The sequence below is a fragment of the Lepidochelys kempii genome, chromosome 15, assembly GCF_965140265.1.
Source record: "Lepidochelys kempii isolate rLepKem1 chromosome 15, rLepKem1.hap2, whole genome shotgun sequence".
NCBI classification, from domain to species: domain Eukaryota; kingdom Metazoa; phylum Chordata; order Testudines; family Cheloniidae; genus Lepidochelys; species Lepidochelys kempii.
This window is the reverse complement of record NC_133270.1, coordinates 22349498-22365533: the sequence shown is the minus strand read 5'-3', so window position 1 is coordinate 22365533 and position 16036 is coordinate 22349498. Positions and strand designations below refer to the sequence as shown.

The following is a 16036-nucleotide window of genomic DNA, read 5'->3' as shown; positions in this document are numbered from 1 at the left end:
GATGGCAGCGCCCCCCGGTGGCTCCCTGCCCTGGCCCTGCTTGGGAGCCGCCTGTCGCTGGCGCCGGGCCCGCTGGGACGCGCCGCGATGAGGCTGCTCCTGCTGGCCTGTCTCAGAGCCCAGACGGGGAACGCCACCACGGCGGGCAGGATACAGTAAGTGCAGGCACCGGCTCTGTTCACAGGGGGCTCCCCGCCGGGCCCGCCGCCCTCCCCCTTCACAGGGAGCTCCACTCCCCGGGCCCCGCCGCTCTCCCCTGCCCCCTCCCCCGTTCACAGGGAGCTCCACCCCCCGGGCCCCGCCGCTCTCCCCTGCCCCCTCCCCTGTTCACAGGGGGCTCCCCCCCGGGCCCGCCGCCCTCCCCCTTCACAGGGAGCTCCACTCCCCGGGCCCCGCCGCCCTCCCCCTTCACAGGGAGCTCCACTCCCCGGGCCCCGCCGCCCGCCGCCCTCCCCCTTCACAGGGAGCTCCACTCCCCGGGCCCCGCCGCTCTCCCCTGCCCCCTCCCCCGTTCACAGGGAGCTCCACCCCCCGGGCCCCGCCGCTCTCCCCTGCCCCCTCCCCCGTTCACAGGGAGCTCCACCCCCCGGGCCCCGCCGCTCTCCCCTGCCCCCTCCCCCGTTCACAGGGAGCTCCACCCCCCGGGCCCCGCCGCTCTCCCCTGCCCCCTCCCCCGTTCACAGGGAGCTCCACCCCCCGGGCCCCGCCGCTCTCCCCTGCCCCCTCCCCCGTTCACAGGGGGCTCCACCCCCCGGGCCCCGCCGCTCTCCCCTGCCCCCTCCCCTGTTCACAGGGGGCTCCCCCCCGGGCCCGCCGCCCTCCCCCTTCACAGGGAGCTCCACTCCCCGGGCCCCGCCGCCCGCCGCCCTCCCCCGTTCACAGGGAGCTCTACCCCCCCTCCCCCGTTCACAGGGAGCTCCACTCCCCGGGCCCCGCCGCTCTCCCCTGTCCCCTCCCCCGTTCACAGGGGGCTCCGCCCCCCCCCGGGCCCCCCAGCCGCCCTCCCCCGTTCACAGGGGGCTCCACCCCCCCCCCCGGGCCCCCCAGCCGCCCTCCCCCGTTCACAGGGGGCTCCACCCCCCCCCGGGCCCCCCAGCCGCCCTCCCCCGTTCACAGGGGGCTCCACCCCCCCCCCCCGGGCCCCCCAGCCGCCCTCCCCCGTTCACAGGGGGCTCCACCCCCCCCCCCGGGCCCCCCAGCCGCCCTCCCCCGTTCACAGGGGGCTCCACCCCCCCCCCCGGGCCCCCCAGCCGCCCTCCCCCGTTCACAGGGGGCTCCACCCCCCCCCCCCGGGCCCCCCAGCCGCCCTCCCCCGTTCACAGGGGGCTCCACCCCCCCCCCGGGCCCCGCCGCCCTCCCCCGTTCACAGGGGGCTCCACCCCCCCCCCCCCCGGGCCCCGCCGCCCTCCCCCGTTCACAGGGGGCTCCACCCCCCCCGGGCCCCGCCGCTCTCCCCCTGCTCCCTCCGCCGTTCACACGGGGGCTCCCCCCCCCCGCCGTGTCGCTCTCCTCTGCCCCCTCCTCCGTTCACAGGGGCAAGGGCTGATGGAGTCCCCTGGAAGCAAGGGGCTTCTCTCAAGCCCTGAGAAATTCCTTCATTCAGAGAGGTTCAGACTGTAAACACAGCCTCAAAATAAAGCACAAAAGAAACATGGCATCCTCTAAATCAGGGAGACTTGAGGCACGTCAGGTTAATAAGGTAGGTGCTACATAGGTCTTCTACAAAGTTAACTCTCCAGAAAAGGAATATCTTTATCTGTGTCTTGTATAGCACAGTGCTTAAAAGCTAGTAAGGGCAGGGAACTGGGAATCAGGATTCTTACATTTTTTCCGGTTTTCAGAGTAGCAGCCGTGTTAGTCTGTATCCGCAAAAAGAAAAGGAGTACTTGTGGCGCCTTAGAGACCAACCAATTTATTTGAGCTACAGCTCACTCATTGGATGCATTCAGTGGAAAATACAGTGAGGAGATTTATATACAAACAGAACATGAAAAAATGGGTGTTTATCATGCACACTGTAAGGAGAGTGATCACTTAAGATGAAAAGGAGTACTTGTGGCACCTTAGAGACTAACCAATTTATTTGAGCATGAGCTTTCGTGAGCTACAGCTCACTTCATCCGATGCATGCCGCAGTTTCCACGGCATGCATCCGATGAAGTGAGCTGTAGCTCACGAAAGCTCATGCTCAAATAAATTGGTTAGTCTCTAAGGTGCCACAAGTACTCCTTTTCTTTTTGCGAATACAGACTAACACGGCTGTTACTCTGAAACCTGTCACTTAAGATGAGCTATTACCAGTAGGGGGGTGGGGGTGGGAAGGGAAGAAAACCTTTTGTAGTGATAATCAAGGTGGGCCATTTCCAGCAATTAAGGAGAACGTCTGAGGAACAGTGGGGGGGAATAGACAAGGGGAAATAACATTTTTTCCCTAGCTCTTCTACAGTGTGTGCCTCTGTTTATCCACTTGTAACGGCTTGTCTACACAGAGGGCTTGTCCAAGATAAGATGGGATTTGAATTTAAAGTGTAATAGCTATTCTGGTCAGTTTCCCCATGTAGACAAGTCCTAAGCTTCATTAATGAATATAAAGTACTTTGAAATCTTTGGACTAATGACACTGTACAGGTACACAGTATTGCTGATGCTACCATTTATCTTGTCCTTTTACTTTTCTATAAAATGTGGGAGAAAAGAGCATTATGATTAAAAGCATAAAACTAGTGAGGTTTCATGTTTGTAAGCTCTTATATTTTTTGGGAAAAAATATGAAAATAAAACTTTCATGATGGCTTTGTCTTCTTGTGTCCTAAAGTCATCCTTTGTTTGCTTTTTACATTGTCAGTTGTGGACAATAGTTCAAGTCTGCGTTGTGTTAAATATAGTGGAATTTAGCTCACCATTGTTATTATGTGTATTTGCAAACTTAAGCGTGTGAGTAGACCTTTGCAAGGTCAGGGCCTAATTCTACACACAAAAATAGTCCATTGACTTTGTTTTCCAAGAACTTTCATGCCAGGCAGTTAGTTCACATCCTACTCAATCTTACATACTTGGGACTCTAAAGGGCTGTTCGACTGTAGAAGATAGAGATGTAATATGTCTACTAGCTTCCAGTACTGAGGGGAATGAAACAAAAGGGACATAAAGAAAAGCAAAAGCAGCAGCAGAGCCTTACAAAGTTGAAGTTTTTTGTGATTTAAGTATTACAATAAAATATATATAACTATGTGTGATAGATGTTCTGTATCTACATACTAGCACAGTTTTTGAATTTGGGTGGTGTGATTTCTGATGGAATTCATCCCCTTTTATGACTATTTCTATTATCCCTTTCAGTGTTTGCTTTTTTATTGATGGAAGGCGTTCAGTTGTATCAAAATGATAGATAATTGGGAGCAGATAAAACCAATCTCACAAAAACCACAAAAACAATTCCCAGAATATTCTACCCTCGTCTTTCCTATGTGGGATTATTTTTCGGCCTTATAAATTACTCAGATTTTTGCTAGCCTTCCAAATATTAGCTCCAGCCTTGGAAAAATCTTGTAAATCTTCAGCTCCTGTAACAGCTTGTCTTTCTGCAGTAGCTGTATCGGTATAACTTGATTCATCTTTTAAACTGATTCAAAAGGCTGTGTGGACACTTTTTTTTTCCTGTTAAAGAATGGCTTAAACCTGTTCCTAATCAAGGTTGGCTAAACTGAAATAAGTGTCCACACAGGGATTTGCAGTTGCTCCAGTTTAAAAATACTGATTTAAATTAACACATTAAGTTAGACTGGTGCTAGCCAAGACCTCAGAAAGGAGAGACTGAAGGGGATCTCATTTCAGTTACAGCTTATAAGTCTGATAGAGGTGTTTAACCTACACTGAAGTTTTCAGTGCTCAAGCAGTTGGAGAATCAATGCCCAAAGAATCAGAATGTCTCATCTCAGTTATTATAAATATATTCATAGCAGTGGTGTAAAAGACCCCACAAAAACAAATACGATCTGGATAATGTGTAAGCAATATTAGCTAGAAATCTATTTTCCTGTTAAGTAGCATTAGCTGTCAGTTGTTCAGCTTAAACAATCCTACATTGGCACTGCCAGGTAAGGACAATTACTTTAATTACTGAAGCTATTATTTAAACAGCTTTTTTATATAAAAGGCCCAGAGCCTGATAGGCTTTAACTTTACACACTGTGAGAATCCCAGTTCATAAAGTTAAGCACATAAATCTTTGCAGCACCATGCTTAAATATGTAGAAGATTTTATATGCTCAAGGAAATGTAGAGCTTGCTTTAATCACATCCATGTGTGCGCATACTGGTTTATTTACTCAAACCTTTTTATATGTTGACCTGCAGCAAGCATTGGTTTATTTAAAAAATTAAAATGCTTAAGTTGTTCCTAAATGGAACAGCTGCTAATGTAGGTTAATTTTATGGCTTAAGATCACTGAGTATGCTAACTTTGTGATACTAGTTTGTTTATATAAATGCTTTATCTCTTCACACAGTATTTTCATCTTCTGAATTTAAACTCTTAAATTCCATAGTGACAAAGATACCAGAGTTTAATTTGTCTGTAAATCTTTGGGACAGATTCTTAGCTGGTGTAAATTGGCATAGCTGATCTCAAGCAGTTGAAGATCGGTCTCTTTTTTCCTTTGTGTTTCCAGGTCAATAAAAACAGCTCTATAATAAAGGTGGTAAAGGCTTCAATTATGTTTGGCCTCCTTAACATTTCATCTTTAATCTGCATGACAGCGTACTCATGGCTGTCTCTACTCAGCAAAAACTCAGGCTGTCATTCTAAACCCTTGAAGAGGGATCAAAAAGGGGGGTATTAGGAAGGAAAATAAATCCGTTATTCTACCCCCCTTGGAATTTTCTACTTACCTTTTATTATCTGTTGTGCAAGGGGGAACAAAACTTGAAACTTTCGATGGGTTGATTTATGAAGACTTAAATGAAGTGTATGTGAATATGTAGATATTTTTGAGAGGGAGACATTGTTTTCCTGGGGATTTACACAGTTTCAAATAGGAAACTGAAACAATCACATTCACAGGAGTATAAAACCCACAAACGTAATGTAAAGGTTAATAATTGCTTGTTGAAATTTAGCATCTTACATACACCCAGAGTAATCAAATGATCCCATTTCAAGGGCACCGTAGTTGATGCATATAAAGCCTGTAGAAATGTTAGCTGCCCTAGAGATAGATTAGAATATTGGGTGTCTGTGCATGCATGCTACAATGCAGATTAGATGTTAATCAGTTCAGTATTGAGCATTGGGGGGGAGGGGGTTCTCTCTTTTTTTCTTGCACTTTCTACCTGGTGGTATTACTACTACAGAAGAGGGTGTACATGTCAAAAAATTTTCTTCATATTAGATAGCAGCGAAGTGGGCTCTCTTACCTCCCTGAAGTTGCATTGGCAAACTCTGTTCATATCTGTGTTTGCTCCCGATAGGGAGCAGCTGCAGAAGAGAGGTATTCCCCATTCATCTTCCACTCCTGAGGCTTAGCATTCCAACGTTTACGGTCCCAGGTGCTGAGTGCTGCATTCCAAAAGGATTTACACAGCTGAACCGGTTTACAAGCATAATGAAACTTCATTGGGTTCAGTTCTACTTCCAGAGGGAAAACTTCTGACTTCAGGCCCTAGAAGCAGAGTAATTGTCCCTCACAATTGCAGTTTTGATATTTCCACTCCACAATGGATGTGATCCAAAGCTAGTCCTATAGCTGTTGGGGTATACTCATTTCAATCCAGCACAAATCATCTATGCTAATTCCCTCCATCCATGCTGTTTGGAAAGAGATGTCCAAGGCAGGGAGAAATTAAAGAAAAATTGATGTTGATTAAATAAGTATGAATAAAGTAAGTGAATGGTTGAGGGTATACAGGAGTAACTGTAGACTGCTGGCCATCCTTAAAGTTTGTTACACTCACAAGAAGAGTGTATAGTGTGCAGATAAAGGTGCCTCATTCTTTTCGTAAGGGAGAGGAACAAAGTTCACTGATAAAGGCACTTTCAAACCAAAAAAGGTTATATGAGGACAGATTTGGTTTCACAGTGAAAGCATCTTAAAGTTGTAATTTAAATACCTACAGCTTCTATAGACTTTACTGGGAATTGTGGTTGGTCACTACCTCTGAGGCTCATGCACTGCAGGCCTGATCCAAACACCAGCTGAAGTAAAATTATTTGATTGACTTCAGGAGGTTTAAGATTAGGCCCTCTACACTCAGTAACAGCTAATACATCTTTGGAAGTCTGACTGCTGACAGAGGGTTTGTGGAAGAGAATCACTGTAGTTGTATGAAATGAATTCAAAAGAGGCATTATTATTGAGTTGTATTACTGTAACACCTAGGAGCTCTAATCATAGACCAGGACCCAGTTGTGTTTGGCACTGTACAAACACAGAAAAAGAAGTTCCTGGATAGCAGTCACTCTATCCCCATAACTTCTTGTACAGTACAACCCCATTCAAAATGAGAATATAAAAGAAAGTGGGATTTTTTTTGGGGGGGGGGGAGCGAAGAAGAGGAGTGGGTATGGTGCAAAACACAACACGGGTGTTGCAAGCTATGGCATGTAAGAACCACGGACTATTTTAACTCACAGGAAACACTGGAATCCCAGTCAGTTTGGAACCACACAACGTACTTGCAGTGCATAAAGAACCATGAACTTTGGAATCATGTGGCGATGTTGATGTTGCATTTTTCAGATTGGTAGCTGGGACAAACCAGAAGCAGCAATCAATATATTCCTGAAGGCATTCTGTGCCAAAAAAATAAAAATTCGGCAAATGTTATGTGTTACATAAATTTGGAGGCTCCAGCATGGCATTGGGGAGCACAGGCCACTGGCTGCACAGAGGTGGGAGATCACTGTGCAGCTTCTCCCCCGCCCTGGGACATTGACTCAGCAACCAACCCTGACACGGTGCAAGACTGGCCTGCCCCAGAAACACCCCAGGGCCCTGCTCCTCTGTGCCAGGTGCACCAGGTGTGGGCAGGCAGGCTCAGCAAAGCAGGATCCAAGTGTGAAGGGTCTTAGTGTGGGGGGATCCAGGTGTGCGGGGGGCGGATCTAGATGCACAGGGGATTGTTGCAGGGTTCTGGGTACAACAGTAATGGGACTCTGCAGGGGCTTGGCGGGGGTGGGGGTCTGGGTGTGGGGGTACAGAGCTCGGCACGGGGGTCTGGGTGTGGATGGTCCAGATGCTAGTGGGGTGGGGATCCAGGTGCAGCTGGTTGGGTCTCAGTGGGGTGGGGATCTGGGTACAGGTGACTTGTTGGGATGGTGCAGGGGGAGTGGAGTTTGGCAGAGGGTCTAGGTATGAGGGGGTCGGGCAGATGGGGGAGCAGCTCCCTGTACAGGGATCCCTCCCCCTGCATCTTAGGAGCAATGGGTGCAGGAAGCAGGTAGGGGGGAGGAGTTTGCAGAGCTTCCTGGAGCTGGGGGAGAAATCGGGGGGTTGGTCTGACCCGGCCCCAGATGCCATACAAAGGAAGAGGAAATCCCATCCTCCCCAGCTCAGCTGGGACTAAAAGCTGAGCCCGGCGCAGGGTAGGAGCCACAGGCCACATCTTCCCCAGTTCCGCCCCCTCCCTCACAGTGATTTACCTCTCTGCCGGCTGCCCTGGGCACTGGAAACATACTGCTGGGGAGGGTCGAGTGACTGCTCTTTTGGCTTCCCTTTGCTTCCCCATCAAAAAGTCATTTTTCTACAGGGAAGCAAAAAAATCTGCAGGGGGCATAAATTCTGTGCATGTGCAGTGGTGCAAAATTCCCCCAGGAATAATCAATAAGAGTAGGAAAGAATGTATGAAAGGGATCATAAAACATCACCTGGGTTTTTGTAGCCACGTTAGACAAAAATTGCTTTCCGATGTAAGTCCTTCATTAAACTGTGAATAGGACACACAAAGTCAGAAAGGAACTGCACTTTTTAATTTTATATTACCAGCAGTATTTCTACACAAACAGTATAGATCTACAGTATGCCACAGCATATTCTCCCTATACCCAGAGATTAAGAAGCTGAGACATACAGCTTGATTTTGAGATGTGCTGAGTAGCTGAAGTTCATCTTAGAATTAAAGGAGAAGACTTGGGTCCATACAAGAGTGAAGGGACTTACTTAGAGCCAAACAGTAAATCAGTGACTGAGCCAAAGCTGGAATGCAGGAGTCCTGGACTCCCAGCACTGTGTTCAATAACCAGCATCCAAATTTTATTACCAAAAATACTAGATGATAAAAAATGAAAGTAACTGAAGCCCACAGACAGAGAACAAAATCCAATAAAGTGAATCCAGAGTTCACAATGTTTCTATAAATACTGGGTTATTTAATTCTGGAGTCTGTAAGTGATGCTACTGAAGCTGTCTCTCCAAGTTATTATCAAACTAGACCATTACAAATGGTCTGTTTCAGGCTGAGTAGTGGACAATTCACAATTCCTCTGATTTGACTTCTCTCCAATAAAACAGCCAACTGCCAGATTTTGAAACCCAAACTCCAGTTTAGAAGCACTTTACTCCACAAGTTGTAGCACTGAATTCAGCTGGGCTGTTTGTGGAGTAATGTGCTACTCAGCATAAGTAAGGATGGCAAAATCTGGCCCAAAGTGAAGAATGTCAGTAATGAAGATGTTCCTTTGGAAATTTACCCACAATCTACAAGGACACAATAGAGAAAACACTACCTCAAAATTCAGTATTTCTTGCAAGGCTCAACATTGTCATGGGTGTGTTCGCTTTACTGAGAGCAGAGAACACATTTATTTTTATTCCAAAATGGTTTGTTTATGAATTGGCAAAACAATTTAAATACACAATTTTTATCAGAAGAGAAAACAAAATATATTAGGAGTGTATATATGCCTTGGCCTGATCCAGAGCCATCTGTGACTTCATAGACAGCTGAGCTTTCAAAACAGAACAAAATAAAAACCTTGTAAAATAGTCTCCAGAGCATCCTCTCCCCATCCTCCTTGAAGAGGCGATATGTGTTTGAGTGTACAGGAAGTTGTACTCTTCATTCCCTGAGCGAAAATAAGCCTTTCATGGAGGAAGAAAATTGCACTCTGTAAATTCCAATACTTTAGATAAAGCCTGATCCCACAGATATTTATGCATGTGCTTAACCTGAAGCATAAGAGTGAGTGGTCACATTGAACACAATGGCATGTGTAAAAATGTTTTCAGGATTAGGGCTTGTAAAATTGTAAAGAATTTTCAAAGTATTCATTTTAACTTCCTAAATTGTATATTATCTTTTACATGCCCCTGAATAACCAGTCGTAGAGTGAGTCCAGCTTTTTATCACGCCTCTAGACGTATCCAGGACCTCAATAGTGGCCACTCAAGGCTCTGCTTCCTTAAGAGAGTCCTTCATAAATATCCATCTTTTAGAACCAAGGAAGTCTCTCCTTCCATTTACCATTGAGACCACCATTGTTCCACTTTGATTTGCTCCTGGCAGGGTCAGCTCTGTTGGCAGGTTTTGCCATTGATCTCACTGTCCCCATATGGAACAGCTAGAGCTGGAGTAGGGAAATTTGTCATCTGGGTAGCCAGCAGCTTGGTTCAGGGCCAAGAACTGCAGAGAGCTCTCCTTTTGACACCTTTCTCATCAGGTTTGAACAGTGTTGCTTCTGCACTCATGGGAAAGGCAAGTCAAATAAATCCTCCTTCTACACTACAAAAACTAAAGTGTTAGGGAACCAGTCACAGTGTCTTGATGTGATTAAAACATGGTTCAATCTTGTCTGGGAGGTGGGATTGCCACCTCTGAGGTACAAAAAACCCCAGGACATCCAGGATGATCCTGAGCCCATAAAATTGGACAGCTGGTAGTGTGTACTGAGCACCCGTACAGATTTCAAGGGACAGCTACCTTAAAAAAGGGATGAACCTAGGCAGATAGCAGCCCTATAGGGTAGATTAGACCAAGCTTTTTTAATTGCACTAAATACTAGTGATAACACGATAAAGTCCCACATATACTAGGAAGATAGAAAAGTGTTTAATCATGTCAGGGCTTTAATATGTTGCATCTGGGTCCCTCAGCATGGTAGTTTGTAATGTAGAGGGGATCAAAATACAAAGAGTAACATTGATTGAGCAACACCCAGGAACAGTTTCATGAGTGAACCAATTACTTCGGAGTATTTGTTTGCACCCTGACTTCTGAGCTGTGGTAACTGAAGACAAAATGAAAAATGATCACCTCTTGTAGTTAGACAAGATCGCATCAGCTCAGAATTTCTAGCTGAGTTTCTTCGGTTCTGAAGTCCTTGGAGTGTGGTGTTAGGGAGTTATTTTCAAATTATCTGTAACATATAAACATATTGCTTGTACATGATAGTGATGTATGCTAATTGGAATACTGAAGGGGAAAAAATTTCTTTTAGACAAGTTAATGAGCACATGAGAACTTGTGAAATGTATGAGCATCCTGATTGCTTGCCTCAGAGAATGCATTTTTACAGCTGTGGGGTTTGCGGTTCATTATTATTTAATTAGGGCCAAACTGTGAACCCCATACATTGGTAAACAGATACTTACATAAATAGCCCAACTGAAGTACATGGGACTGCTCATGTGAATAATTGCTCAACAATGTGAATAAAGGCCTTGCAATCTGTCTGTATTTTATTATTTATTAATGCTTACTCTAATTTATTAGTTTTATTTCAAATGGTGAAATCCAAAGTAAAATTAATTCCTATTCAGTATAATGGAGAAATATAGTACCATATGTTGTGCCAAGAAGTGCTAATAATCTTTCCAGGGCCTCAAGACATTTTATAGCATTTTTAGCTGCAATTTCTGCACTGATGACTAACTTCCCCAGGACAGATAATTACATTCTTTGGGAGGCTGTGAAGCGACAGAGAAAGGAAAAAGAATAATATTCAAGAAGCTATTGAATTCACGGATTTTAACGCCAGAATAATTAATATGTGGATGAGAAATGAGCCAATTGGAGCAATATCTAATGACCGCAAAAAAATATAGTGTTCTTTTTATGATGCTGGAAATGTAAACACTTTATATTTGAAGTTATTTTATATATATTTTGCTGACACAATATGCAAGTTTCTATCAAAATATAGGCATGTTCCTGCACTGCCTAATGACAATGGCACAATCGTCGATTGATCTCAGTTTCAGTAGGGGGATGTAAAACCTCACTGGTAGTAAGTAGATTGCTGATCCAAAACCCTTTGTAATCGGAAGTTTTTCGATTGACTTTAATGGTCTTTGTCTCACCTTGAAAGCCAACAATAAAAAATAATATTGTCTTGATATTTTAAAATCTCAGTTGCGTTAATACTTGGTGTGTTCATGAAAATGTGTTAAATAATTTCTTAAACTAACCCCATTTTACAGATGAGTAAACTGAAGCAAAGAGAAATGAAGTCCAAGGTTAAACAGCATGTTAGCAGGAGGCTGGAGAATACAATTTTCAGTCCTCTGCTTGAGCCTAAAATCCTTTTGCACTGAACAAAGTTTTACATTGCACTCTTTTTTTGGTGATGATAGTGGGGCTGGTTTGTTAGTTATTTCAACAGGATTAATTAACTAGATGCTTTTATAGTTTCTTTCACCAGGCCCCCTTGATTCAGCCCACTGATCCAACACGTACAACAAAGGGAGTCTTTCCAGTTATTTGAAGGGCACTGGATCAGGTTCATAGAGCCATATCCTGCAACATGCTGAATGTTTTCAACTTTCATTGATTACAAAGGGAACTGAGGGCTCTCAGTACCTTGGAAGATTGGGCCATGTGAGGGGATGCAGATCCTATTGCTGGCAGCACACACCCTATTGAATAAAAGTCAGAAGGACGTGGAGCAATCAGAAAGGGGCTTTCATGAGAGAGTATTTTCCAACCCAGGTTGCATAAGGAAAGTGACTCTAGGGGATAAAAGTTATTAAGCAAAATATGTTTTTATTAAGCTATTTAACATAATGGCAAGTCTGCAGCATATTAATATTAATCATCTTCCATTTGTTCTATTGTTTTTGTGATGAAGGGATCATCTAGAAGCTGTGGGTCACATATGCAGTCTTAAGGATGCTTTTGGCTATGAGAACCCATCTGAAATAGCAAATCTAATCTCTGCAGAGAAGTTTGAAGCGGCTCTGGCCATTCATCTTTATAAAGGAGGCAGACTTCTGCAAGGTAATCCTCTTTCAATTTAGCAGTAAAAATAACCCTTAAAAGAAAGAGTCTGAAAGAAAGCAGGAATGAATACAAATAGCTACAAATGGAAAATGTGCATAAACCCATACATAATGTAGTTACTTTGTCTATCCATTTCAACAAATGTTAATAAACATTAAAAATGTTTCTCTGTGGGAGACTTGATCCAGAGCAGAGAGAACTAAATAACTGTACTTTTAAAGGACACTATATGTTTTATAATTAAATACTTTTACTACAGTAAGATAAGAGCATTACAGTAACAGTAAGATACTTTCAACAAATGTGCTCTTTCAGAGGATGATAATAGCTTGGCTAAGTATAGCTGAGGTCAAACAGAAGAAAGGAGAGAGGCTAATTTGATTTTCTGTTGAAAAATGAATCATGTTTTCTAGACATGAAGTAACTTTGAGTTGTCAGTCATGCCAGCTAAACTGCAGGAGACAGCATGTTAGCTGACAAATAATAAAATCTTCTATTATAACTGGTCAAGTAGAACAAAATTTTAGTCTGCCATTAATGACATGCTAGCAACACTGGCTTCCAGAATTACAGATAGTGTCAGCAGCTGAAATTGCAAATATAGTCCCATTCTTGAGCTCATTTTCAGATCATCCAAGTCTGTACATTTGGTCAAATGTAGATAATTGATTACTTTCAACCGACCAGGAAATAACATTAGTTTTTAGGCCCCCAAAGTCTCCACCTTTCTGGTACTAGGAGTTTCAAAGCTTAATTTATTACTGTTAGTATGCATTTGTACAGTGTCTATCACAATGGAACCCTATTCAGACTGGGAACTCTTGAATACAAATAAGAAATAATAATAATTAATAATCTGTTAATCTGTGTATTGTGATTTTTATTCTATGACAAGACACAAAATGGTTACAGGAAAGGCTGATGAATGGTTTTAAGACTGATCTAACATGCTATTTTAGGTAGAGGAGTGAACATAAGGTTGGATTTTCAAAAGTGCTCAGTGTTTGGCCTAACTCTGCTCCAATACTGACTTTGACGGAAGCCAAATTCAGTTCATGCGAAGTACTTTTGAAAACCCCACCTAAAATCCCACGTGGCCTGCAACCTTGATACTTGACTGATACTTGGTGGGAAAAAACAGAATGTGGAGGAGATGCAGTAATTGATTTCAGAAATTTAGTAATTGGCATGTTAACAGTAAAATCTATTCCATGTATATTTCATAATAATAAAAAACTTCTAATAATTGAAAAACATTTAGAAGCATAGTGCCATATGTGAATATTTTGATCCTGATCCTGTAACCATAACTTACATGAGAAAGGGCTGCAGGATGGGGCTCTATAATAAAATATTAACGACGATGAGTAGTCAGGGCTTTTGTTATCTCTCCTCCAAAAGATGGTGTCTTTAGAAGCACCTTGTTCCCAAGCCATGTTTGTACATCGGTCTGATGTTCAGAGGAAAGACTGCCATCTGCTGAATCATTGACGCCTCTACCATGCAAAGGTTAAAAAAAAAAAAAAAGGAAGAGACAATAAAAGTCCTTTTGCGGGGGCGGGAAGGGAGTTGAACCACATCATCGTCCCTTTGTGGTCATCTTTAAAGCATCTTTAAATGTGCAATATTATGGGTTATCAATTATGAAGCACAATGGTGCTTTAGAGACAAAATGACAGACCTCTACCCCAAAGGGCTAATAATTGATAGCTACAAACACTACGCAATAGACAGCTGGTAAAGGTTCCTCTACCCTGACCTACAGAACTTCACAATTCCATGTGAAACCCACAAAATAAGTAGCCTAGGTGACAGATCTGATAACTGCATCCCTCTTTTCCAATGTTGCTAGAGACTCGTTTGTTCTGCCAAAGTGTAATCTCATTTATCTGGAATTTAAAAGCATGTGTGTTGTAATTAGCAGCAATCAGATTGTTATTTGTAGCTTAATGAAGTTTAAAAGTGACCACTTAATTGTTTTAAATGCTCTTGTAATTCTTAAAGAATCGAGATAATATCCTCTGTCTGCTATGTTGATTAGTTTTTTGGTATCTTGCTATTTACTAAAAGTCATCTGGTTCCAAATAAACAAATGCTATTAGAATGGAATCTCATTTTTATCACAGTTTTTCCCCTCTAAATAATCTTAGGCCATGTTCACATTAAGGCTTTAGCTTCAATATGGAAACGCAGATGTAGTTGTCCTGCTATTAACTTTGACTCTCTGGACCCGTATACTGATGCAAGTCCCAGTTTACACCAGTGCAGTATGTCTACCCTAGGTTTTTGCACCTGTGCAGTACATTGCTGTAGCTCTATCTCTGACTAAAAACTTGAGTGTTGACAAGGCCTTACAACTATTATTGGACCAGCACATTTTGGGACTCCTGAAGTACATTTCCTATAGTGACCAAACATTGTTGCGTGCAGAAGCTGCTTCTGGGTAATCTGTAAACCCGAGCAGGCTCTGTATCATGGGACAGAGTTAAGCAGAATGGTTGATCCATTGCAGCCTCAGTTCTCTAGGGAGAAACTACAGCACACTTCACCTATTCTGCCTTATCTCAGCTAAAGACCTTTTCTCAAATGTAGCAACTAACTGGTTCAACCAATGCTTATAAAATGCTTGGAAGGCAGCAGAGTATGGAAGCTCAGGCTGTTCCAACCAACTATTTATTGCAACAGCCTTTTGGCTGAATATAGGCAGGGGGTTAAGAAAACATTACAGGTAGATAATAGACTAGCATGCATGTAATAGAGTATATGTATTGCACGATTCCATTAAAATTCAAGCTTAACCAGGTGTCATCGAAGAACTGTGCTGAGTGTAGAAACATAGCTTGGAGATATACACTGTTGTAGGAATAACATCTCATGTTCACTAATGCTATTCACTAGTACTTTCTTCAAGACTTTATCTTATTAGATTACATGTAGCTCTTCTGCCTGTCCTGTCTCAGTTATTTTCATTTTGCAGGTAGTAGGATTCCTTTTGGAATCATCTTTGGTGGGACGGATATAAATGAAGACATCAAACATGAAGAAAAACACCGGGTGATGGGGGCAGTGTTAGAAGAAGCCAGGTAACAATGAATGTAGGGTTTGTGCAGAAGATTATTTTTCATCATTATAAAAATAAATAAATATTGTGGTTAGTGTTTACTAAAGTCCTGAACCTGTTACCACTGGAGTTCCTGAGAGTTTGGAATATACTTCAATAAGAACAGAGTAAACCCTTTGTAAAACTGAATGTGTAAACATTCTGTTTTTAGACTGCAGTCACCACCGTGGTATTTGACCATATTAATGACTTGCCCAAATCATACAAGGAACTGGTGGAAGAGCCCTGGTCCCCTCCCGTGGGATTTTCAAAAGCACCAATGTTAGTTAGAAACTCAAGTCCAATTAAAAGTTAATGGAACTTGTGGTCCTAATTATCTAACCCTGAGCTTTGTCTGCTAAACCACAACTGTTCCTGAGAATAGCAGATGTGTGCACGTGAGGAGGAAATCATATTGTAGGGCAGGTAAAAGATGTAATAATCTTATAATCAGAAATGCAGTAAGAATAATACCTAGCATATTTAATTTATATGTGATCAGACATATGTGTGTAGGGGGAGGGGAATCTTGTGGAAAATAATAAGTTTGCTTTTTTTAAGGCACAACCTCTGGCAGTTTATTGCTCTTTAATGGTAGATGGGTAGTGAGTTTGCATTGGGATGTTATGTCTTTTCTCTTGCAAAAATGTGATCGATATATCTTAGTTTTTTGTGATTAAGCTCATCACCCTAGTATGTGAGTGCAAATCAATGTTACCTGCC

At 43.4% G+C, this 16036-nt stretch overlaps 1 protein-coding gene across 5 annotated transcripts in view; it reads left to right on the top strand.

Annotated features, from left to right (window-relative positions):
• GLT1D1 (glycosyltransferase 1 domain containing 1) overlaps positions 1–16036 on the top strand; it is a 90718-nt gene continuing 74682 nt past the window's right edge. For 4 of the 5 annotated variants that reach the window (XM_073313218.1, XM_073313216.1, XM_073313217.1 and 1 more), the window contains exons 1-3: positions 1–155; positions 12062–12210; positions 15191–15296. In XM_073313218.1, the coding sequence (XP_073169319.1) occupies positions 88–155; positions 12062–12210; positions 15191–15296 (323 nt within the window). In that variant the 5' untranslated portion in view covers positions 1–87. Of the gene's footprint in view, positions 156–12061; positions 12211–15190; positions 15297–16036 lie in introns of those variants that run through there. The other variant, XM_073313219.1, reaches the window with a different exon arrangement.